The sequence below is a fragment of the Aphelocoma coerulescens genome, chromosome 23 (assembly GCF_041296385.1).
Source record: "Aphelocoma coerulescens isolate FSJ_1873_10779 chromosome 23, UR_Acoe_1.0, whole genome shotgun sequence".
Lineage (NCBI taxonomy): Eukaryota > Metazoa > Chordata > Aves > Passeriformes > Corvidae > Aphelocoma > Aphelocoma coerulescens.
This window is the reverse complement of record NC_091036.1, coordinates 6,834,678-6,858,234: the sequence shown is the minus strand read 5'-3', so window position 1 is coordinate 6,858,234 and position 23,557 is coordinate 6,834,678. Positions and strand designations below refer to the sequence as shown.

Sequence of the window (23,557 nt, the reverse complement as noted above, 5' to 3'; positions counted from 1 at the left end):
TGTTCCCAGAGCCATGAGGCCTCATGGAATTCAAGACCCAAGGTTAACTGAATCAAATGAGTTCCCATCCCAGGGGTTACCTCTCTGGGGATCTTCGTCCTTGGTTTGCTTTGGAGGGATGGGGTCGAACTCATCAGTGAAGGAGGCCCCGCTCCGCTTTAGGGGCAGCCTGGGCCGAGGGAACACAACACTCTCAGGAGGACAGAACAGGAAAAGCAAACAAAACAATTCCAGCTACTGAACTTCTGACTGAACAACCAGTTACTCCAAGAACCATCCAGCAATTAAGTATTGGTTTGTAATTATAGCAGCAGAGTTGTAACTTCCTGCCTAAAGCACACGGGGAGCTCAGGGAGGGCCCACAGAGGGTTTGGGGTCACACCGAACCCAAAAGCCTTCTGCACCCTCATGGCACTGCTTCCCCACTGGTATCCCCAGACAGAGGGCCCAGGCTGGGGGAGATTCTGCTTTTCAACTGTGATTCCACTTCATTCCAGTTTATTTTACAGCCTCTGGGTATTTGAACCCTTCAGTGACAGTTGTGATCTTTGATTTTCCCTTTCAAACATTGTCTCCATGAGAACAACAGGACAATCAGGGAGCAGCTCATGTTGGAGTGACTCTGACAGGGACAGAAATGTGTCCGTGTTTCTGCAGCCCTGAGTCCCTTCCAGGACAAAGTGTAACTCATATTCTGGCTCTCAGGGTGTCAGGGAGACACTGAGCTGTGTTATCCTGCCCCTGGGGGTGTAAACAGCCCTGACATTCCCAAAAGAACAGAGCAGCTGATGGATGGGAAATAAACACTGCTGCATCCTCACCTGTTTGCAGAGTTGGGAACAGCAGGAGGGAGCACCTGGAATGCAAAGGAAATGGATCTGTGAGTCTGCACAGCATCACTGTGTGCCAGAGGGGCTGGGGGGTGGCAACTTGGGCACACTTTAAACATGATTTCCCTCCTCCTGGCCCCTCACACAATTACACCCAAACATCTGTTTCTTAGAGTAAATGAAATTTGATATAAAGAACTTCTCCAGATTCCCTGGTTTTGACAAACTGAGACAGTGGTTTCTGAGGCAGGGAATGCTGGGGAGCTCTGAAGGACACTGGACAGAGGACAGTGGAGGGACGTCCCACCCACACAGGGACGGGGACTGAGATGGTGACATTTTGCTATCATTTATTTTCTGCTGATAGTTTTGCTACCACTGCAGCCCTCTGTGGAAGCTGCAGGTGAGTAAAGCACAGGGATACCTGGCTGGAAGGAGCCTGGAAAGGCTCTCTCGCCATCACGGCTGCGTGCCGGGGCCTCATTCCCACAAAGAGCTGTGCTGTGGTTTGGGCTTTTTCCATAACACAAGTGCTGTGGGGGGAATGCCCAGCCTGGAGAGGATGGGGTGAGAGGCTGGCTGTGTTTTGGGGGACTCACCGAGCCACACCTCTGCGGGTTGGAGAAGTGCACGTTGGGGATGAACAGCACCGGCTGCGTCTCCAGGTCGCTCTCCGGCCGCAGGAACGTGATCTCATTCCCTCTGAAGCCAGAGAGCAAACAGCCTTTCAGACCTACAGATGGAGAGTCCAGTTCATCTCAGCTCCCACAGCTCCGGGAGAGGGGAGCCCCTTCCCAAGGCTGCCAGCAGAAATGCTGGGAACAGGACAGGAGCCTGCAGCAGCTCCAGGGCAGCCCAAGGGAGCCCAGAACGATTCCCAAGGGTTGGGCGGTGTCCATAAAGGGCTTTGGGACACTGGGAAGGAGCCCAGCGAGGGCCTGACTGCCAGGCTGCTTCCCACGGGTGCTGAGGGCGGGCAGCAGGCTTGGGAACAGCCACATCCATGGAAGTTAAGGGACAGGGATTTCAACACGGAGCAGGGAACAAACACAAGCACTGACCATTGTTGTTGGAGTCCAGGCATTTTCCTTTCCTTCGGAACTGTTTCCTTTCATCATCCCTCATTTTCCTCTCTGCTCCCTGTGGGAAGATCCAGCAAAATTTAGGACATTGGCAGGTCCAACATGGGCAAGAGAGGGCTCAGAAATGTCACCTCAGGAACCTTCTACAGCCCAGCCAGGACTCTCTGACACTCAGAAATTAGAAAAACAAAAATGAAATTTGCTTTTAGAAATGAAACATGCAGACAAAAATAGCTGTGAGAAATTTTTCCATGGGAAGATATCTGAGATTGGGGGATAACCTCCAAGGAAATTCTCATCTCTTGATATTTAACAACTTGTCAAAAAGAGAGAGTCAAAAATAGAGTTTATTGTGAGGCACAGTCACAGGTCTTGGCTGTTTAGGCTCTCACAGCCTTTCTGGTTTTATTCTTGGGGCCCCTGATCAGTTGTTGTTTTTTACCTGGTGGGAAAGGGGTGCTGTACCTTGTCACAGAAGATCTTGATCTGGCAGACAGCCCGGTGCACCAGCTGGCTGCTGCCACTGCCGCAGTCGTAGGTGTCGATCTGCAGGTTCAGGGGGACACCCTTCACTCCCTTCTGCGAGGAGAAGTCCGTGCTCAGGCAGTTCACCCCAATAAACACCTGCAAACAGGAACAGGGATGCTTGGTGCTGGAAAGCTCCTCCTCAGCCAGCAGTGGGAGCAGAGGGCAGGGACAAAAGCAGCTGCTGGGGCTCCTTCCAGCCCTCCCAGGGCCAGCCTGGCAGGGGAGCCTCTCCCCCCACACCTATTCCAGCTCTTTGACTCAGCCTCTCCACTCCCAAAATCCTGCCTGGGGATGTTCTTGCTGATATTTCTGATCTTTCATTTGAACAAGGGACCCTCAGACAGCAAAGCCCTGCAGGGAGGGAGGAGGGCAAGGCTGCAGCCTCAGGAATTGCACAGCAGTGCTGCTGCTTAAATAAATATTCATCACACACTGGGCTCTCTTATCACCAGGAGGGAGTTAGCTCCAGTGGGAACTCTGCAAGAAAAGCTGAGCACAGCTATAATCCAAATTGTATCTCCAAGCTGCCAATTCATTGGTGTGACCTTGGAATTCCCCTGGACCCCAGGGACAGATTTGCAGCTGGAGAAGTTCCCAGAGCTCCCTCAGCTGAGGATTTCAGCCCTGGAACCTGATGTCAGCTCGAGTCAGTTCCTAGGAAAGAAAACCACTTCACTGTGGGGTGAAGTTCAGTTGGAAGGAGAGAAGTAACAGGTGCCACGGCCAACCCAAACACCCAAATACCTGACCCCTCCTGTTCCCAGCCCCTGACCCCTCCTGTTCCCAGCCCCTGACCCCTCCTGTCTCACTCCCAGCCCTCGAAGCTCTCTGAAGTCTCACCTCTGCCTGCCTCAGGCCAGTGCATGAGCAGAGTTTCTGCTAAGAGTTAAATCCAGCTTTGCTGAGGTGCCCCCAGGGCTCGCCACATACCTGACATATTTCCATTTCTGACAGCTTTGCCTTGAAGACATTTGTTAACCTCTTGGGTTGTAAAAGACCCAGGTTGCCTTTGGGCTTATTGAGATCCCAAAGCCAGGCAGGGTTTTCCCAAGCTTCAGAGACGTGGGGTATTTATGCTTTTCTTTTTTTTTTTTTTTTCTTTGTTACTTCATCTGGTTTTCAATCCCCACTGGACACAAAGTGTTAATGAGAAACTCTGAGGAGATGCAGAAGAGACAGCAGAGCTGCAAAGACTTTGCTGTAATAAACTTCACAGGTTTTAAGGTGAGAAGGGATCTTGAGACCTGCCTGGCTCCCTTCTACATCCCACAAGGCACAGAAGGGTGGTCACTCATGTCTGCACCAACCTGCCTGGAAAGGGGGCTCTTTGTTCCATGGGCTGGGGGTTATTTAAACAGGCTGCAGGTACACGTGAGCAGAGCCCGGAATTGCTGCAAAAACCTTTCTTCAGAGTTATCCATCAGCACTAAGAAAACATCCCTGAGCCAGTCTGGGCTGTACCCAGAGTGTTTATTAGCTCATGGCAGTGCTTAAACACACACTGAGGCACGGTGTCCCGCTGCTGTCCTGCCAGGCAAACACTGCCTGGGGCCGCTGCAGTGGCAGGGTTTCATTTGAAACTCCCTGTGTCTCAGCTGAGCAGTGGGGCAGTGTCTGGGATGGCAGGAAGGAGCTGCAGTTTTGCTGAGGACCATTCCCGGCTCCCCTCCACGGGCAGTTTGTACCTTGGCTTCCTCATGGATGTTCCACACGAAGGACAGGGCGTTGTAGGCCAGCTCCTCGATGTTCTGCACCGTGTTGAAGTTCTCCTTGCAGTCGGCTGGAAGGCAGTGAAGGAGCAGTTCATACTGGGGCTGAAACTGGTGACATTCCCAAGGCCTCCCACGCCCAAAATCCTGCCCCTGACTGACTCCCAGACCAAGAGAAGCCCTGGGATGCACTGAAGTGGAGGCAGAAGCTCCCCAGCCCCCCAGGCCTGGCAGCCCCTCGTACCCACGTCGATGACCCTCTGCTTGGCCGTGGGCTGCCGGGAGTGCCAGTGCTTCCAGAACTTCAGCTGCTCCGTGGGGATCTTCTCGTTGTCAAACACGATCATCACCACGCTCTGCAACACAGCCCAGCCCAGCTCAGCACAGAGCAGGATCAGTGCCCTCCTCACCTTCCACCCTGCACCACCCTCGGGGCCTCGTAAAACATGGAATTTTGTGGCTGGGGAAGCTGAGGTGGGCAAGGGAAGGGATTTGGGCACAGCCATTTGGCACATTCGTCTCAGAGGTGGCTCCGAGGCCTGGCCACACATCCCAGGAGCAGGATGGGGACCCTGTCCCTGGCTCACAGCTCTTCCCAGCAGGGCCCCAGCCAGCCCTTTGTACATCCCTGAGCTCCTGTCACAGGTTCCAGCTGCCGTGGAGGCTCTGCAGTGCAGCAGAGGATTATCCTGTGGGACTGAATCCATCCCATTCATCACTTTAGGCCAACATGAGCCACAAAGCCATTACTGCTCACGTTCAGCTCTGTTCCCAGTCCCAGGATGTCCCATTCCAGCGTGTGTCAGCAGAGCTGTCAGCCTGTCTGTTTCTTACCTTCACTTTGTTTGAGGACAAGTGCAAACATTTGCTGTCTCCAGCTGTCCTCAGTGTGATGGGGTAGAACTGTCCTTTGTTGAGGTAGGCCATGGGAGAGTCCCCAGATTTGATGTGAATGGCTTTGGGTGACCCCAGAGTGTATTCAAAGTCACTTGCATGGAACAAAGAGAGAAGGATGAATAAGCACACGCTGCTGTTTCACTGCAAAAACAAAACAGAGGCCTGAGAGCCTCCACCCGTGGGTTAGAGGCTCCAGTTTCTGCTCCATTCCCCACCTCACACACCCTGACACAGCACAGCACATTCTGATCCTCCCCAACACCCTGGGGAGCAGCACTGCACCAAGAGCCTCATTTTACCCCTTGGTTTTGGCTTAAAAGCCCTGGATGTGACTGCAGCCTGTATTTTTGTGTGGATGGCAACAGAACCATTGCTCAGCCAGCAGCCTAAAGCAAACCACACAAAACCAGGTACCTGTGATGAGACTTCTGCAACATCCTAAACTCAGGTTCCTGTCTCCAAATCCAAACCCATAACTGGCTGAGCCAGGAAGACTCTCCCCTAATGGTCCTGTAGAAGAAGGACCTGCAGGACACCAACACCTGCTTGGTTACGCAGAACTGGATTAGAAGCTCAGCTCATGGAACTCTCAGTGTGGTGGGCAGCAGCTTCAGTGTTCACAGAAAAGCTTTGTAGTGTCCCACAGAGAAGGTGTCACTGCTGGCAAGGGAATTTGAAAGAAGAGCCTGAACTCAGAAGCTCTTGGACCTTCAGCAGCACCTGTGAGCACTGAAACCATGAGGCCACAGCTGGTTTCTGCTGTGAGGAATCCATGCAAGCCACCACCTGTACAGGAGTCTTCACTCAGACCCTTCAAGTGCCCTGTTTAGTCACCAACCCATCTTCTTCCTGCTCCACCTCCTGTGATGCCATCTCTGAAGATGGGCTTGGCAGCTCCTCTTATCTGGAGCCAGGAGAGCCAGAGAACTTCAGTGCACAAATAAACAGTGAGCAGGGAACCTCTGGCTCGGGGAGACGCTGCTGTCTGTGTGAACATCCCCACGTCTGACAGCTGAGTCACCCAGTCAGCTGACTCAGGAGGCAAATAAAAAGTGGGAGGTGAAATAATGTTACCTGCTGGGAGGTTTGATGCAGTATCTGGAGCAGCAAAGCTCTGCCTGGCAGAGGGGTGGAAAGGAGGAAGAAATCCCTCGCATGTTTTAGGAATGAGAGGCAGTGGCACCCTCTAGAATCAAGGCTGACTAACAGTGCTAAGTGAGAACCTAAACCTTAGATTAGGGGAGGCTGATTATCACCCTCATGCACTGCCAGCCTCCTTTTCTCTATCATTTACCCCATTCCAAGTGGCCTGTGGGAAGATGCTGCAGCCACCTGGATCCCTCAGGGTGCCCATGAGACGTGACAGCAGCTGGCCCTGGATTTACCCCAGTCTGGGCACAGAACAATCCCTGCTCTGGGTCTAAGAGCTCATGGAGCAGCACCTTGCTCTGGAAACACCAGGGAGACACAACTGGTCTCTGCAAAAGCACGGGAGCTGTGACTTGCACTGGTCACTGCCAGGCTGGACTGGGGAGAGGAAAGGGATGCAGCCTTTCCCCGGGAAAGAGACAGAGCCAAGAGTTCCCTGGAGCCCCCAGGCCCTGGACTGCTGTTACCTCTTCACTCCCTCCGTGGGGTAGCTCTCGGGGCAGGGTGGCTCTGGCTGGGGTTTGAGGATGTCACTGAAGAGCAGCGTCTGCACACAAGAGGAAACACAAATCAGAACTAGAATCTCTCACTGCTTTGTCCATCCACCTTCTCCCAGACACCACAGCAGACAAAACATAGACCCTCATTACTTCCAAACTCAACACAGACCCCCAGAAATGCAACAGGAACAGCACCAAGCTTCCAACACAGGAGCAGAGCTCCCACTGCCCCCACACGACCCCCCCAGCCCAGAGCAGCCCCTGACCTCCTGCGGGTCCTCCTTGAAGGTGCTGTCGGGCTGCCAGCGCTGCTGCGCCGGGGCCATGGGCAGGCTCTCGAACAGGGAGTTCAAGGAGCTGCTGTCGTACACGTCCCCCGGGGGCACCAGGAAGTTGTCTGGGGTGGCTTCCAGCTTGCTGGTGCCTGGAGGGAGCAGGGCTGGCTTGTGAGGAGCAGGGACACCGTCGAGACTGAGGCCGTTCTTCTTGGGAGGCTCACAGAACTCCTGGGCCATGGAGACGTTTTCTGACAGGAGCTTCATGAGATGGGCTGAGCCATCGAAGGAGGGGATCTCGGGCTCATAATCCATCCCGTGGCAGTGCCTGCTGGAGAGAGGTCCTGTCTCAGGGCCGGGCAGAGCGGGGCAGCCCCAGCACGGTGTCACTGCCAGGAGTGCCTCAGTGTGCTGCTGGCCTGGCTGCCAGGTGACCTTGAGTCAGCCCTGCACAGCTCCTGCTGGGCCTGGGACAGCTACAGGCCCCTGGGGGATCTCCACCCACAGCTCTCAGTGCAGTCAGCAGGAGCCAGAGGTGCTCAGCAGATAAGGGATGATCACAGGGAGTCAGAGACATGGTTTGGACGTGGTTTGGGGCTGCACATCCAGGGCCTACATCCACTATTCCTTTATTTAGGCCATCAAACAGAGCAGCAGGGATGATGAGAAAGGTACTGCTGTGTGGGCTGTCCACCATAAGTCTTTTTATGGCTCAGTGATGCTGCAAGTTGATTTTTTAATACCCTTTTTTTAAGGAAAAACAATTATTGTACAAATTAATGAACTCCAGCAGCTTAGGAAGCAAAAACCAAAACCAGCTTAACTCAGTTTGCTTCTGAAGGAGTGAAGTACCACTTGAGGTTTATTCTGTCAAGTGGTTACAAACTGACAGTGCCAAAGTACACAGCATCCAGGAAGGGGAACTGAACTCACAGTGGCAAATGAGCCATTAATTTAATAGTTAATTATCTGAAAACCTCAAAGGAGAAATGGGAGTCACTGGAAGAGAATCCTGGGAGAGTGGAACAGAAACCTTCATCAGCCCAGGGAATGAAAGAGGATTTGGCCATTCCCTTCTTGCTGCCAGTGCTCAATCCTTTTGTCCTTTGCAATTGTCACAAAATAGGAAATAAAGGCAATTTCTTCAGCTGCTGCAAATCACCACAACCCCTGCAAGCACAGCCAGACAGATGCTCAGGTCTGTAAATGGGTGTAGCTCCATTTATACCTGCTTGGGACCTGGCCTAAAGAATTTTAATGTGTGTCTCAGGGTTAATGAGCTGCACTGTTGCTGGTAATAACACCGTGCTTTGATGTCTATTTTCTGCAAGCTCAGAGCCCCATCCTGCATTTCAGCAGCTGCAGGAGAGTGAGGCAGCTCCAGAGAGCAGGAACTGAAGCCAACCTCTTTCCCAGTTCATTGCGTGCCATCATCCCAGCTGGGAGAATCCTCTTCTCCTTCGGGACCTAGGACAAGGCAGAGCAAAGAGTTTGTTTATTGTTAGATTTTATTAATGGAAAACAGAGCAGAATTAGCCCTGTCTGAGCAGGTGAAGCCTCCCAGACAAAACCCTGCGTGAATAACAAACAGCAGAGCTGGGCTCTCCCCTGGGCTGCTGCTGAGTTCCCAAGTAACCTTGGGCAAGCCACAGCAGCTTGTGCTGGGCAGGACCTTAAAAGCACCCAAGTGAGTGGAAACATCATCTCTATTGCTTCCACTCAGGGATAAATCAGATCCACATTTCTCGGAGCTCCATCCTCCAGCAGCTCCAGAAAAATAAAGCTGGTGGGGTGTGCAAGGCTGTTCCAGCCCTCAAAGCACTGCTGTTCCTTATGGGTAAAAAACCCAGGCTCAAGGCACCCGGGTTCAGTTTTTCCACACATTCTGGGTTCCCTCAAAATGCTGGTTTGTGCCTCAGTTTACCACTGAGGATACTGGTGGCACCGTGTGGTGTTGGGAGGGTGTTGGATAAACAACTCTGGGGGGATCAGTAGAGACGTCTCCTCCTAAGGTGGCACCAATTCCACACCTATCCCACACCAATCCCACACCTATCCCACACCAATCCCACACCTGTCCCACACCTGTCCCAGCCCCCAGGCCAGGGACACCCACCATGTAGTAGTCGTAGAGGAGGCTGAGGGCAGCCACGCTGTCGTCGTCCCCGTTCACCCTCATCATGGCCTTGGTGGCTGCAGTCAGGGGGTTCTCCAGGTAGGTTTTCCAGGCTTCATCTTCGCTGGTGTAGGGGAATTTCTGGAAGTTCATGGTGTCATTCTTCATCAGACGCACGGATCTAAAACTGAGCCGCACAGGGGAAAGCGGCAATGAGGGAGGAGCGTTTCCCACAGAGTTCCATGAACACAGGAAGGGCTTCCCAAAGGCTCTGTGGAGTGGAGGAGGGATGTTCTCCTGGTCCTGAACTCCCACAGCCTTTGGGATCACCACCTCTGCTTCTGTGGCTGGGCAGAAAATCAGGCCAGAGCCTCTGCAGGGGCAGCTGCACCTCTGCCCCCTCTCCTGCCTGGGGTGGCAAAACCCCATCAGCTGCTCTTCCTCCAGTCACATCCTGCACAGTCACAAAGGGATCAGGAAACCCGGCACAATTTTCCCTTGGATGTGGAGCTCCAGGCCAGTGCAGCCCACAATCAGACACAGTCACTCAATGCCCAAGTGAAACCAAACCTCATCATTTTCCTTGCTGCAGTTCATGATTTTGAAATTTAGTTCCAATCCAAATTATGTTTTCCCAGTAACTTGTAGATGATTTTACTCAGAGGGAAGCAGACAGGCCAATCACAACCCCCTCCCTTCCACTAGAAAATTCCTGACTGAGGTGAGGCTCGTGGGACTACGTGAGAAGCAACACACCAAAATAATGCCCTGCCTGTCCTCTCTTCTGGCACTTTCTCCAGGTCTCTCCATCTTACGTTAATAAACTGTCAGACACTTAATTACCCAAACATTGGTCATCTTTCCTTTTCCTCCAGCAAACCCTGCCAGCAGCCAGCCCAGCAGTGCCTCCCTGCATTCCCTGGGCGTTCCAGGCTCAGAGGTTGGAATCATGGAATTGTTTAGGTTGGAAAAGACCCCAAAGATCATCGAGTCCAACCTTAGACCAAATCCCACCACGTCCACAGAGGCTGAGCCAGCGGACGTGTGGCAGTGACGTGGAAGGTGTGACAGTGAGCCTGCCACACCTTCCTGTCACCTGCACGTGGTGTCACCACCACAGCTCACACCATTCACCATAAAATAACTCTGTGGACAAAAATTCCTTTTTCCTCAAAGTGGAAATTTCCAGAAAGGGCAAGACTGGGTTTTATTAGCAGAAAAGATTTTAAAAATTTCTTTAAATCTCCCAAGTTGCCAAGAGCTGACTGGAGTTAAACCATGACATCACCTGCTGATGTTTTTCCATGGAAAGGCAAAGAAAATCGACAGGAATTACAGCAATGAATGCTACAATTTAATGGTATTTTCATAAGGAATGTGTCATTTTCATTAAGCCACTCTCTGTGTGTTTATAAGTCCTGGTCTAGACTTTTAAGTGAATCATTCCAAGAACAGTAATTCCTCTTGGAAAGAACTTGGCATCCCTGAAACTCCCTGTAAGGGTGCTGTCACCAGGCACTGCCAGCCTGCATCAAATGCACATGAAACCATGCAGGGATGGCTTTGGGATGCTCCCGGATCAGACTCCAGAGCTCTCCTTGGCTCAGATTCCTGCTCTGGTGCCTCCCCTGCCTAACAAAACAAATTACAGCACAGAATTACTTTGCAGTTCAGGAATTACAGCTGATTTTTTCCACAAGGCCACCAAGGGCTGCCTCTGCTGTCCTTGTCACCTTCTCCTTAAGGAATACTTTGCTTTTCCCTCCACACCCGAGCTGCACATCAGCACACGCTGTGCCAGCCCTGCTGGTGGCCCGAGGCTCCCAATTCCCGCTGCTTTCTGTGCCCACGTGGCAGCGGAGCTGCGGCTGGCACGGGCTCCCATCGCAGCCCAGGATAACGGGGACGCCGAGCCCGCTCCTCTTCCCCGGTTTCACCCCGCGCCTGAAACTCCAGCAGGTGTTTGGGGAGTTTCGTTGTCTTTAGCGTTTCTCACGCAGCCCTCTCTCCCTCCTCCCTCCCTCAGTGCCGAGTATCTCCGAGCAGCGCGATGGGAATGACTCAGATTTCAGTGCTCGGTGCTGGGGCTGTTCAGTCCTGCCTGGACAGGAATCCTCACCCGCTCTCAATCCCATCTTCTCAAGGAAGAATAGGCAGCAGCAGAGCTCGATCTCAGGGTGAGACTCAGCCCCTACCACTTGGAATCAGCGGAGATAAACACACCAGGGCAGGATGGAGCAGCAAAGCATTCAGGAGCTTTAAAAAGCACAGATATTACAAGGGAAAATGCTTTGGAGCTTTATTCTCCCTCAACTAAAGCATTCCTTGTGTGATTCCCTTCTACCCCCCCTGCCCCTCACCTCTGCTGGGAGAAACCATGGAAAAAGGCACAATGGGAAACCTGCCCTGCCCTCGGCCTGGCATAAAAAGCTTCAGGCAGGACCCTGAGGTGCTCAGAACCTGCAGAGGCCTTGAAAGTCTGAGCAGCTCCTCCATGCACTGGGCACTGCACTGGTCCCAGTGAACCTGGGATTCACCCAGCTGAGGACTGGCACAAACGACAGGAATTGCACCTTTATTCTACCTCGTTTCTGTTCCAGCATCCGTAGGATCCCGGGTAGGCACTGGGACGTGTGACTGGAGCCTCGTGCATCCCCTCAGAACCCACCCTGCAGGGGAGTGAGGGAACATCCACCCCATTTACTCATCCAGAGAGGTCAGCCCTGCTCTGACCCTATTGCAGAAGGTCACCAGGGCTGCCCAGTATCTGAGGAGAGAGGGTGATTTGAGGAGATAAGCAGACGTGGTGACATGTCTCAGGCACCTTTTTGACATCAGGGCCTACAGGACACTGCCCGTCAGTTTGCTCCCACAGCACTTCAGAGCACACAGATCCCATCAGCAACCCCTGTGAAGCACAGCTGCAGGGGAGAGACATCCAAATCCGGATCCAAACACACCTGAACTTTACTTTGCTCGCTGCCTGTGATGCCCCCTGCACGTGGCCGGGCCGTGTTTGCCCATTCCAAGCTCGCTGTTCTGTTTGGCAAAGCCAGAGCTCCTTTCCCAGGCCAGGGAAACGCCGAGCCTGGCACCGGCAGCCTCCCCCCGTTCGCACACTCGGTGCTGCAGCCTCGGGCCGTGCGCAGAGCAGGATTTGGGGAAGGGAGCCGTGTGTTTGTTTCCAAACAGCCGGGAGGGAGCGTGACACAAGGTGATCCCAGCCCCTTTCCCGCTCCAGCCCACCCCACCTCTGTTTCCCCGACTGATTTCTCCTGGTGATGAATAAACACTCAGGGCTATGCTGGAACAGGAGAACGTGCCCAAAGGGTCTGGGTGGGGACATCGGCCAAGCAGGAAAGAACCCTTGTATTCCTTCTGCCTCTGCTGGGTTTCTGTGGGAGGCTCTGCCGGCCTTTGAGCTTTGTGTTGCTGTCTTTGTTCTCTCCCCTACAACTGTTTAAGCCTCCAACCCAAATACTGGCCATGCCAGATGCTGGTGGCTACGGAGCAGCATCACACTGTCAAAGCAGCAGGAATTCAGAGCCACAGAACAGAGACTCCAGCCTGAGGAGCTCAGGGATGCCCCAGGCAGCTACTGGGAGGTTTCATCACTCTGGGTCTGGGCATTGCATTCTCCTGCCTCTTGAAATAACCCTGGTGTTCCCCAAGTTCTTGTCAGAAATACAGGGAAGGGTCAGCACTGCCCTGGAGACGGCAAGGCCAGCAGCTGCTTTCTGGGGCGGATTTTAGCCTGTAAACCCTCGTCAGGAAGAACAGCATCCCACAGAGTGGCCTCATTACTGAAGCCAAACCTCTCAGCTAAGTCCTGATTTTGTAATTTCTTTGCAGGTTTAATAAACAAGCACACCTCAAGACAAGGTGACAGCACAGCATTGTGAGTGCATTGTCACCAGCCCACTCACACAGCCAGGCAAAAATCCAAACAGAGACAGAACCAGGAAAAAAAAACACAGAAAGAAACACAACAAACACAGAGTAATGATGAAAAACACAGCCAGGGTGCCAAGCACAACACGGTGTCAATCCACAGGCCCTGAGACCAGAGTCTGTCTCATGGCCCCTGACCTGCTCTGCCTACGGGACTGGGGTATTTTCTCTGGCAGCTGGGTGACAACGTGGCCTCTGTCACTGGGGTTGTGCAGGGGCACTTCAGCAGCACCGGGGTTAACTCAGCACAGCCACCCGAAGATTCCCAGCAATGCTTCACCCACAGGCAGTGCAGGAGCTTCTCTGTCCCTGGGTTCCGTGGCCTGTGTGGCACAGGTGGGATCCAGGTCTCCCATCCCACCCGGCCTGGGCCCTGCACAGCACAGGGCACCCCCTGTGGGAATGTGCCATGGCTGGGATGGGAAGGGAAGGGGCCACCAGGAACATCTTTGGGAAGTGGCTCCTGGTCCCCAGAGGGGCTCAGTGGATGCCAACCAGTGGAGCTCAGTGGTGAGCCCTTGGTGGGATGTGGTGGGGCAGGCTGGGCACTGGATCTCCCACCTCGGCTCTCCAGCAGATCCAGCTGGAAAGCTCTGCAGGCTGAATCCCTGGTGGAGCCAGACAAACCTCCCAGGGGTAGGTGCTGCCTGGGGGAATACACAGGGACCCCTCTTGGGTCACCTACAGCTCTTTTGGACCAGAAAGCCCAACCCAGCTCAATATTCATCCTAACTCCTGCTTTTGTAGCTCTTTATTATCACAGCAGGACCCGAGGACAGGGATTGACACTAAAATGCCTCATCCTGGGCTGCTCAGCAAAGAGGAGAGAACAGAACCAGCCCAGAACCTCTGCTGTAAAGCTCAGCAGCACTGGACTGGTTCCTCCTCTGCAGCCTGGAGGGCTCCTGAGACAAGCCAGGCTCTGATGTCTGGGGGACACCGGCTGGGGTTGTGCTTTACCCGATAACATCATCCCGGAGGGATCCACCCACCCCATCCCATTGCACAAACGAGTCCTGCTTTAGTGCCTCCCCTGCCTAACAAAACAAATTACAGCACAGAATCCCTTTGCAGTTCAGGAATTACAGGTGATTTTTTCCAGAAGCCGTTTCTGATGTCAGATGGTTCCGTTTTGGGGTGTCCTGAGTTTCAGGGATATCTGACTCCAAAGGGGGACACAAAACCAGGCCCTGAGCATCCCACCTGACACTTCTGAAATATTGCTGTAATTCCTATTTTCATTGTGGACAGACAAAGAAGTTTTTGTACAGTTATTCCTGGACACAAACACATTGCACTGAAGCTCCCACTCCTTCACCCACCAAAAGGAAGATTAATTCTTGTATATTCAGTAACTCCAAGAGCTATAACTTTTAAATAAAATTAAATTTAAAAAATAAATCACAGTTTTACAAGACTTGGATTAAAAACTCACCAATGGTAGCCATAATAGACAAACTTCTGCAACGAAATTTGTTTCTTTTTTACTGCTCTTCAGGTAATGTGGTTTTTTAAGCCAGGAATCAGCTATTATGGGTTATCTGTGCTGAGAACTGAGCCCAGTTTTATTCAAGTTTCTCTGCTTCCCTCAGCACACCCTACCAGAGGCTGCTGCAGTGACACAACAGAGATGTCACACATTTCTAAGGCAGCAGTGAGACAACAAGAGCAGAGATTGGAGGCTTCAGCCCCCGAGTTCTGTGCTCAGGCTCGGGACAGTTGGGTTCTCCACTCCAGGCTGGGATGTGCTGATCTCTCCCCAGTGCCTGAGTTCAGTCAGAGCTCACACCTGGCACGGGGTTTGTGCCCTGCTGAAGGTGGGAGAGGTGGCTCCTGTTGCCCAAGAGGCTCCAGGAAGCTGTGCCAGGGCAGGACACTTGACAGGAGCCTCACATGGAGCAGCTGCTCCCCTGCCTGTCCCTGTTCCATGCTCTGCCAGCAGCTCTTCCTCCCTCAGCTGCACCACGGACCCTGCAGAGCTGCTGAGGCACAGCCAGGGTGGGCTCTCCCCCTGTGGTTTTCCCTCCCTCTTCCCATCCTGGAGGGACTTTTCACCTGGAACACTCTCAGTTGCCCGGATCTCCTACAAGGAGCACTCTGCCCATGCCCTCCATGTGCTCTGATTCAGTGTCCTGTGAGCACAGGGCCCAGGGGCAGCAGCCTTTTGCTTTGCTGTTTCATATAAAAAACCAACCCCAGCATAATGTTTTTGCCAAACCAACCTGATTCATCCCATCGTGGGCACAGCCCTATAAAACCAGGCATTTCTGCAGAGCTCAGACTGCCAAGGCAGAGGCATGACAAGAAACAAGTGGACAGAGCAGGAGGCTCTGGGTCAGTGCCAGCTGCTCTGGTGCTCTCAGCACTCGTGGTATGAACATGCTGGGGACAGGGACAGGTTTTGGATCAGCCTCATGCCCCCATAATCAGAGCTACAGCCAGAACAGCACTGACAGCTAAAGGGACAAGAAATGAACCATCTCAGAACCCTGGTTTGGGTGGGAAGGAACCATCCCATCCCACTCCTGCCATGGGCAGGGACACCTCCCACTGCCCCAGGCTGCTCCCAGCCCCAATGTCCAACCTGGCCTTGGGCACTGCCAGGGATCCAGGGGCAGCCACAGCTGCTCTGGGCACCCTGTGCCAGGGCCTGCCCACCCTCACAGCCAGGAATTCCTTCCCAGTATCCCATCTAACCCTACTGTCTTCCACATTTCTTATCCTCCAAGCCTTGGACACTTGGCTATGAGCAATGGAATATAATCGTGTGTTCAGTAATGAGTTCCACTGATGAACATTTTTCAGCTGTTGCCTTTTTCCTCCTTGAGCACACACAATTCCAGGCTCCCTGTCCCTGCCAATCAGCTGATCCCAAGGGCTGGCAGGTGCAATCCAAGTACAAGTGCATTTTTGGATGAATTCTTCACACTGATCAACAATTCAAACCCCAGCCAGAGCAGATCCTCCTCACAGGAACTGTCTTTATTCTGCAAATTTCCCTGGAATCATTCCCATGGACCAATCAGCCGAAAATGTGACCCAAAGCATCAAAGCAGAGATACTGTGCAAATGTTGATTCACCCCTGCTTTGAGTCTGGAGTTTATTCAGAGGGCTTTTACTCCTTTGTTGGGAATTGCATAGCAGCTATTTGATTGTTATTTCTTTAATTTACAAATCTCTCTTTCTCTTTACATAACTCTAAAAAAATAAAAATCCAAGCCGGCCTCCCTCGCTCCAGCACGGTTATCCCTTGTGTGCTTTGCTGCCAAGGATTTTATAGAAGGGCTTTAACTTTTCATTCACCAGGAGCATAACTCAAGTTTTAATAACACACCTTATGCATGACAAAAATTTGCTTCTGGCGATCATGGTTTCGACCACAAAACCACAACTGGGAGTAACTCCTGGTTAACTCCTTCCAGCCCACGCACGGCTGAGTTAGACACAGGCTCAGTTTAGAAGACTATGGAAATCAGCAGTTAGAATATTTTACAATAGGCAAAACATCTCCCTCTCCCATGCCCCTCTGGTCCCTTCCCAGTCCTCTCTGGGGAATTAAAGTCCCAAAGGGACAGGTGGGATTCTTCTCTCTGTCATTTCGGGCGACAGGAGCAGCCCGTGGGGATGTGATGTCACAGCTCCTAAACATCAGCCACATCTGGGCAGATGTTCACGGCTCAGACTGGGGGGGGTGAGGAGCAGCGTGCGGGGCACCGACACCGCTCCGGAGCCTCCGAAGCTGCTCCCGGTGCCTGGAAAGCTCCACCCTGGTGATTATCCCGAAGTTCGCAGCTCCTTAGAGCCCCGTTGCTCGCTGAGGGGCTTTAGCAGCCTCTTCTCGGGTTCCTGTTCCCCACTGACACCTTTTCCCCTCAGAGTAAACCCAGGGCTAAACGCTTCCCTATTCCTTTGGTCCCACGAAATTCCCAGCTCCCTTATCTCCTGTCGGGAGCCCTGGGGAGCTTTCGGCGAGGCGCTCCAGGCCCACTGTGATCCCAAATGCTCCCCCAGGCGCTGCCCGCCCCTGTCCCCAGGCCGGGCACGGGACGGGGCTGCCGCACGCTCGTCCCGAGGGAATTCATTCCCGCAGTGAACGAAACTGGAATTTTCAAAGATCTGCAGACGCCAAAGGATCAATTTATGGAAAAACCGCGCACGGAGCCCTTCGCTCCCAGGGGTGGCCAAACCCAGCCCCATCCCGGATCTGTGCTGGGGGCCGGAGCAGAGATGGGAATCCCAAAGCGGTGCTGCTCCCTCGGCTCCCCTCCCACGGGAGGGCTCAGGGGTTAAGAGCCCGCTAGCGAGGGCAGTCAGGCAGCCGTGTAATTCCCCGGGCCGTAATTAGCGATAAATCCATCAATCGCACACTCACTCACACGCTCCGTGCGATCCGAGAGAGCCCTCACTCCCAAACTTAAAAAGCATCAGCTGTAAATTACTCAAAAACTTCGGAAAGCGAAAATTTCAGTCACGGATTCTCAATCAATCGGAGCAGATTGATCCCACTATTTACATAAAATAGTAATTACTGCTGCGCCTTTCCAAGGTTCTTAATTAGGAGGAGATTGGCTGACACAGCAGCTCTGTCAGGCTTGTAAACACACACAGGCGTGCGGTCTTCTCCCAAAAAACACCTTCCAAGCACCAGATCTACGTATATATGTATATATCTCCTATTTCTTGATTAATATTTTAATACACGAATCCTTCGGACAGGGTTCTAGACTGGGATGACATTTAGCACTCACCAGCTTTATTCACTATTCCTGCAGCCTCCCCTACACCCTGTCACGCCAATCTGACACTTGTTTGCTCTTATTTCAGAGGTGCGAGGCCCGAGGTGCTGTGCTGATACCATCAGCATCCAAACTCCAAAATATTTCAGAGGTGACAAAATTAGAAACGAGAGTTATACAGGATCAATAGGTTTTAAAAGCTTTTTCTCGTTAAAAAAATTAAATCATTTGATAGGGTCATAGTGTGAATCCATTTACTTGAAAAAAAACCCAACAAAAATCAAAACAAAACAAATAAAAAAAACACAAAGAAAGGAAGAAAACCTCCACCCAAACAAACAAACAAAAAGGAAAAAACACCATTAAAACCCCAACAAAAAAGAACACCACACAACAATCCCCACCCCGAAAAACTAGAGGCTGGTAAATACTTTGGAAGTTATTTTCTCAAATAAATATGTATAAAAAATAAACCAGATTCCTGTAGCTCTTGTGAGATTTTGTTGGACAGAGGCAGAGCAGACTCGCCTCTAGACAGAAACCCCATGTGTCTGTTTTGAGCTGGGGATAAAAAAGTAACCCGGATCGTGATTTTTAACAACCCCCAAATTAAAAAAAAAAAAAAGCTGAGAAGTGATTCCTAAGAAGCGATTCCTCCCCGGAGCAGCACCAGCTCAGGCAGGGACAGAAAATCAGGAAAACGTTCCCATCCCGTTCTTTCCTCCCCTTGCCAACAGCTGGGCAGGCAGAGGAGCCACCCAGGAATCCCATCCAGCCCCGGCAGCGAGAAAAGGGGGGGAGAAAAAAAAAAAAAAAAAAAAAAACAAAACCCAAAAAACACCCTTCCACTTACTCCAGCTCATTGGACATATTTCCGCGGTGTCCGGGGCAGGCAGCGATGCCGCTGAGCGCTCTCGCGGTGCCTCAGCCGGGCATTGCCTGCGAGGTGTTTGATTTATGGCGAGCGGGCGGCCCGGCGCGCACAGGTGGGGCGGCCGCGCGGGGATTGGCTGCCGGCACAGGTGCCCTGGGACAGGTACACCCAGACAGGTGCAGCGTAACCCTGTCCCTGCCGGCCGCCCAGGGAAAAGGCCCGGGGCAAAGAGAGGATAAAGGGGGTGGGATCGGGGATTCATCGCGGGGATAATGAGTTTCAGCTTGGTGGATGCGTTCCATCATCGCCCGCCATGCCAAGGATCTGTCATCTTTATGGAGCTGGGGGGTTGGGTGGTCCTTTGGTGTTTCTTTATGTATAAATACACTGACAAAATACATGTATTTATAAAGGGATAATTTATATATTTATACATGTGTTTATATATAAAGGGATTTATGAATTAGGGAAGGAGAAAGTTTCCTCTCATTCCTCCGTGGTAATTGTACTGACAGGAAAACCCTTCCTTGCCTTTCCTCACCTTCTCTGAGCCGCTCACTCCAGAGACGTGGGGGGGTTTTTTGGATCTCCCTCTTAAAAAACAAACTTTAACCCCCCTAACTTTAGGTACCAAGTGATTCCATAAATATCCTGGCTCAGGGGACCCTTGCACTACTCCGGATCTGTCAGGAGCAGGGCTGGGGGATAACCTTTCTCTGCTGAGCATAATTCCAGCGGGAACTTTGGGAATGGGCTGCGGGAATACCACCCAGGCAACACCTCTGCAGCAACTCACCTGTGAACGGGGAAAAGGTTTGTGCAATAGAACAAAACTCATCAGGGATTCAAGCCCTCTTGCTGGATGGTTTCTGTCATCCGTGTTGCAATGAGGAGGCAGAGGATGGGCTCAGCGGTGACTCACGGTGACTGGATTTGGAAGGCAGGAGAGGATTTTGCCAGGCAAGTTGATACAAGCCTTAAAACAAAGGGAAAAAGAAAGGCTTCCACCCCTCGTTCTCACCCCCCATGGTGTCTCACTCCTGCCGGCCGCTCAGCTCCTGCCCCGACGCTGAGCACGGCTCTGGAGGTGTCACAGCTCTGGAGGTGTCGCCCAGCACTGAGCGTGGCTCTCCCTGGGGACACGGGGGCTCCCAGCCCAGCGGGGCAGGCAGGAGTCGTGTCCACACAGGCACATGAGAGCACAGAGCTCTTTAATTTGGGTACAACACCCTCCAACACCTCCCTGGCTGCTGGCTCAGATGAGGAATGACCGTGGGGTATCTGCTGATAAGGCCAGGACGTGCTGGGCTGGGCTCTGCCCGAGCCCTCCACTCTGCTGTGGGAATCCTGCCTGCCAGGGATCCAGGGGCTGGGCAAAGGCTGCTCCTGGGAAGGAAAACCAAAGGTCTGGAGCAATGCAAACTCCACTGGGGATTGCTGGAGAACACCAGGAGCAGGGGACAGCAACAGCCAAAAGTCAGCTGAAAGAACCCATGGAGAATCATGGAGTGGTTTGGGTTGGAAGGGACCTTAAAGATCCCCCAGTCCCAGCCCCCTGCCCTGGGCAGGGACGTGTCCTATTAAGCCAAGGAAAGCACTGATCTGAGGCAGCTGTGGCAGCAGTTGATCAATGCTCTGATTGTATCTCCACGTTAATGAAGCCTTGCCCAGTTCATGGTGCCCACAGTGGCAGCTCTGAGTCCCTGTCCTTCACCCCATCCAGGATTTCACTGGCTCTGGCTATTGCAGAGCTGCAACATCCCCTCGGGGGATTTCCGAGTTTCCTCCAGCCTTGCAGTGAGACTTTACAGACTCCAGCAACAAAAGTGAAGGAGGAGAAAACACTGCCAGAGCGTGCAGGGGAGGGACAGGGCTCTGACCTCTGCGGGGAAAAGAGAAAGACAAAGAAAAGAGAGGGAGAAATGTGTCTGGCAGAGCTGAGCAGGGCCGGGTTTTGTCTCAGTGAAAGGTGTCCTGTGCCACCTCGGGATTTGGTTCAGCTTTTCAGGCTTGGCCCTTTGCAGAGCAGCAGGGACGGTGCTGTCTGCTCCCCCAGGACAGGGTGCAGGGGAAGAAGGAACCCTCCAGACCCTTCTCCTCTGCTGGCACAGCCTCGGTGCCACCCTCGGGAGGAGGCTCAGGACAGCCCAGCCCTCACACACAGCCTGGCTGTGATGTGTCACTGGGCACTGCTGCCTCCAACAGCTCCTGCCAGACAGGACCATCCCTGTCCTGCCTCTTCCATCCTCTTGGGCACCTTTTGTGCCTTTTTTGTGATAATGTGACTTTTGTGGCGCCTCGGAGGCCTCCAGGCCTGGACGCCCAGACAATCCCTTTGACTATGATTTCAGTATTTCTAATTATTATTTTCTCTCCTTTTTTTTTTTTTCATTTATACTCCACCCTCCAAGAGTATCTGGTGAGGGGGTGGGATAGAAGAAACAGACCAAGAGATACATTCTCTGTGAACAAAAACCCTCCCACTTCCCTTCCACTCCCCTGTTAAATATACCCTGGAACAAAAGCCTTTTATGATACTCTAAAAATAAAGCATGCAGCAGTCAAGACAAACTGCAAAGTTTAAAAGAGAGGGCCAAATTTTGCTCACAGCTACACCCTCTCTAAGGCAACAGGGTTGCTCTTGTGTTTGGCTTGTTAAACCCTCTTTAAACATCCAGGGGCAGACTGGGATTAGCTGCATTTTGTGAGGGACACATCAGCAGCTCCAGGATGGAGACAGCATCACCCAGAGGGTCTCCAGCCCTGCAGAGCCAGCTGGGGCTGCCCCTGGGTGTTTAAATCATCCCAGGTGCAGCGTGGCCCTGTGTCCCTGACATCCCAATGTTCCTATTTCTCCCTCCACCACCGATCTGCGGTGTGACCTCACCTAAGCCGTTCCACACTCCCTGTTCCCAGTCTGGCTTCTTTGCTGTATAACCTGTAAGGAACTTCAAAGCAAGGACTCTAATCCCTTTAGGATACACGGCTTTTCCCACTGACAGCTGTCAAACATCCTTTCCAGTTGTCCTGTGATGTGCCAGGAATTGCAGTTGTCTTTGACCAAAGGTTATTAAAACACTTCAGCAATTAATACACAGCAAGAGGAAGCAGCCTGGAGCAGGTTAAAGTGAGCTGGGGCTGCTTCAGGTGCTTTTCCAGCAAAAAACACACCTTGTGCCACAAAAACCTTTGATATCCAAACCAGATCATCTTTCCCACTGAGACACCCTGTGTCTCCCAGAGCCTTTTCCTTGGGAAGGCAGAACAAAAAGATGAACCAAAACTTCCTTGGGCTGCAAGGCTCAGCCCTTCCCTCTGGTTGTACAGCACAGGCACAGCAGAGCTCCACAAGTGCCTCTACAGTGTCAGGGGAATCATGAGGAAAAGGAAAAGGAGGATTTGGCATTCTGGAGAAATCAAGAGGGACAAACCCCTCACTGGCCTTTTCCCAGCAGCCGTTTTCCAGGCTCTATCTGCAGGATTCCTGGGAATCCAGCTGGCTCTGCTGGATCCCAGTACCACTAAACAACGTGACCTGATGCTGAAATGTCTTTTTAATAGAGCCAGGCCAGTTTGTTATTATCTGTTGTAGCCCAGGGGGCTATAGGAAAATTCCTGTTGTCCTTAGCGAGTTCTACCAGTTCTCACACGGTAACGAGTTTGGGTTGCAAACAACTGACCCAGCTCAGGGACTGCAGGGCAGGCAGCTGCAGTTAAACAAACAAACATGACCCCCCAGCCCAGCCACCTTCTCCTGCTGCAAGAAGCTTCGCTTTTCCTCTGCATTCTCTGCCCTGAGCTCATCCCGTGCTCTCCCTGGAGCTGACCTGACACCTGTCATTCCAAACCCAGCAGGAAAGTGGGAAGTGGCTGTCCCAGTTTAGTCTGTCAGGGGAGGGAGCTGGCTGGAGATGTCACAAGGATGTTCCCCATTCCAGCCCAATTTGCTGCCCAGGCTTCCTGTGATGTTCAGCTCCAAATATGCACAGGGAAGGAGCCAGGGGAAGGTTTCACAGAGGGGATCCTTTCTACCAGGGATTTCGGCCTGGCTCCAAGGAAACTTTGTTTTCTAACCTCAGCACCCACCAGGGAGCACATGCCCAGCTCACAGGGCTTCCCTCCCATCGGCTGCCTCACACCTGCAACTCCAAACACAAAAGCACATTTCCTCCCAGAAAAAACCAGGAGTTGGATTCCCCCCCAGTGATCCCTGTGCCAGGAGCAGGAGGTGCTGTCAGTGGTGCCAGCAGCACCAGGAAGGGCTCAGGGCTGGGCCCACACTTCCCTCAGTGCTGCCATTCCTCCCCGAGAGAAACTCTGAAACACGAAAACAGTTTTGAAAATGGACCAGATGCAAAACATCAGGGATTGCTCCCAACCATTTCCCCCACTGCTGCAGCCTGATCAAAGCTGCCTCCCCTCGGGAAGTTATCTGATGTCAGCCAGTGACGCTGCAGCAGAGATGAGTTTGGTCTCGGGTACCTCAGTTGACTCCACTCCTCCTTAATCAGCCCTGGGTGAGCAGAGATATGGAAATGGCACTGGCAGAGGTGTCCTGGGCTGCTCAGAATAAATTACCCTTATCAGGAGCGTGGCAGATCCCAGCAGCACAGCTGGGCTCAGGTTCGGGCTCCAGATGAAGCAGCCAGGGTTTGGATGCTGTGTCTGCTCCCCTCACCCAGCTGTGGATCCCAATTAATCTGAGCACGGCACAGAAATGGGATCTCATTCAGCAAATTCCTAAGTAACAAATTTAAAAAAGGAAATATGAATGGATATCAGTCTGCCCTGGACCATAATGAATGTGCTCAGGGAGCCTTGAGAGGCAGCTCAGTTTCTGTCAGTAATTAGAAAAGCTCAGGCCAGAGATATTTATCTGTGAGCAACATCTGGAACTAATAACATCTCA

General features: G+C 52.4%; 1 protein-coding gene across 12 annotated transcripts in view; it reads right to left on the bottom strand.

The window, feature by feature from the left end:
- Positions 1 to 23,557, bottom strand: part of GRHL3 (grainyhead like transcription factor 3) — a 116,904-nt gene that overhangs the window by 17,375 nt on the left and 75,972 nt on the right. For 5 of the 12 annotated variants that reach the window (XM_068994406.1, XM_068994405.1, XM_068994403.1 and 2 more), the window contains exons 1-13: positions 18,628 to 18,706; positions 9,087 to 9,273; positions 8,376 to 8,437; positions 6,962 to 7,301; positions 6,663 to 6,742; positions 4,984 to 5,137; positions 4,394 to 4,505; positions 4,126 to 4,220; positions 2,378 to 2,536; positions 1,892 to 1,970; positions 1,430 to 1,563; positions 822 to 856; positions 81 to 169 (exon numbers count right to left, since the gene is read on the bottom strand). In XM_068994406.1, the coding sequence (XP_068850507.1) occupies positions 81 to 169; positions 822 to 856; positions 1,430 to 1,563; positions 1,892 to 1,970; positions 2,378 to 2,536; positions 4,126 to 4,220; positions 4,394 to 4,505; positions 4,984 to 5,137; positions 6,663 to 6,742; positions 6,962 to 7,301; positions 8,376 to 8,437; positions 9,087 to 9,273; positions 18,628 to 18,644 (1,543 nt within the window). In that variant the 5' untranslated portion in view covers positions 18,645 to 18,706. Of the gene's footprint in view, positions 1 to 80; positions 170 to 821; positions 857 to 1,429; positions 1,564 to 1,891; positions 1,971 to 2,377; positions 2,537 to 4,125; positions 4,221 to 4,393; positions 4,506 to 4,983; positions 5,138 to 6,662; positions 6,743 to 6,961; positions 7,302 to 8,375; positions 8,438 to 9,086; positions 9,274 to 17,786; positions 17,874 to 18,627; positions 18,707 to 19,444; positions 19,625 to 19,669; positions 20,124 to 23,557 lie in introns of those variants that run through there. The other 7 variants (XM_068994409.1, XM_068994412.1, XM_068994413.1 and 4 more) reach the window with 6 other exon arrangements.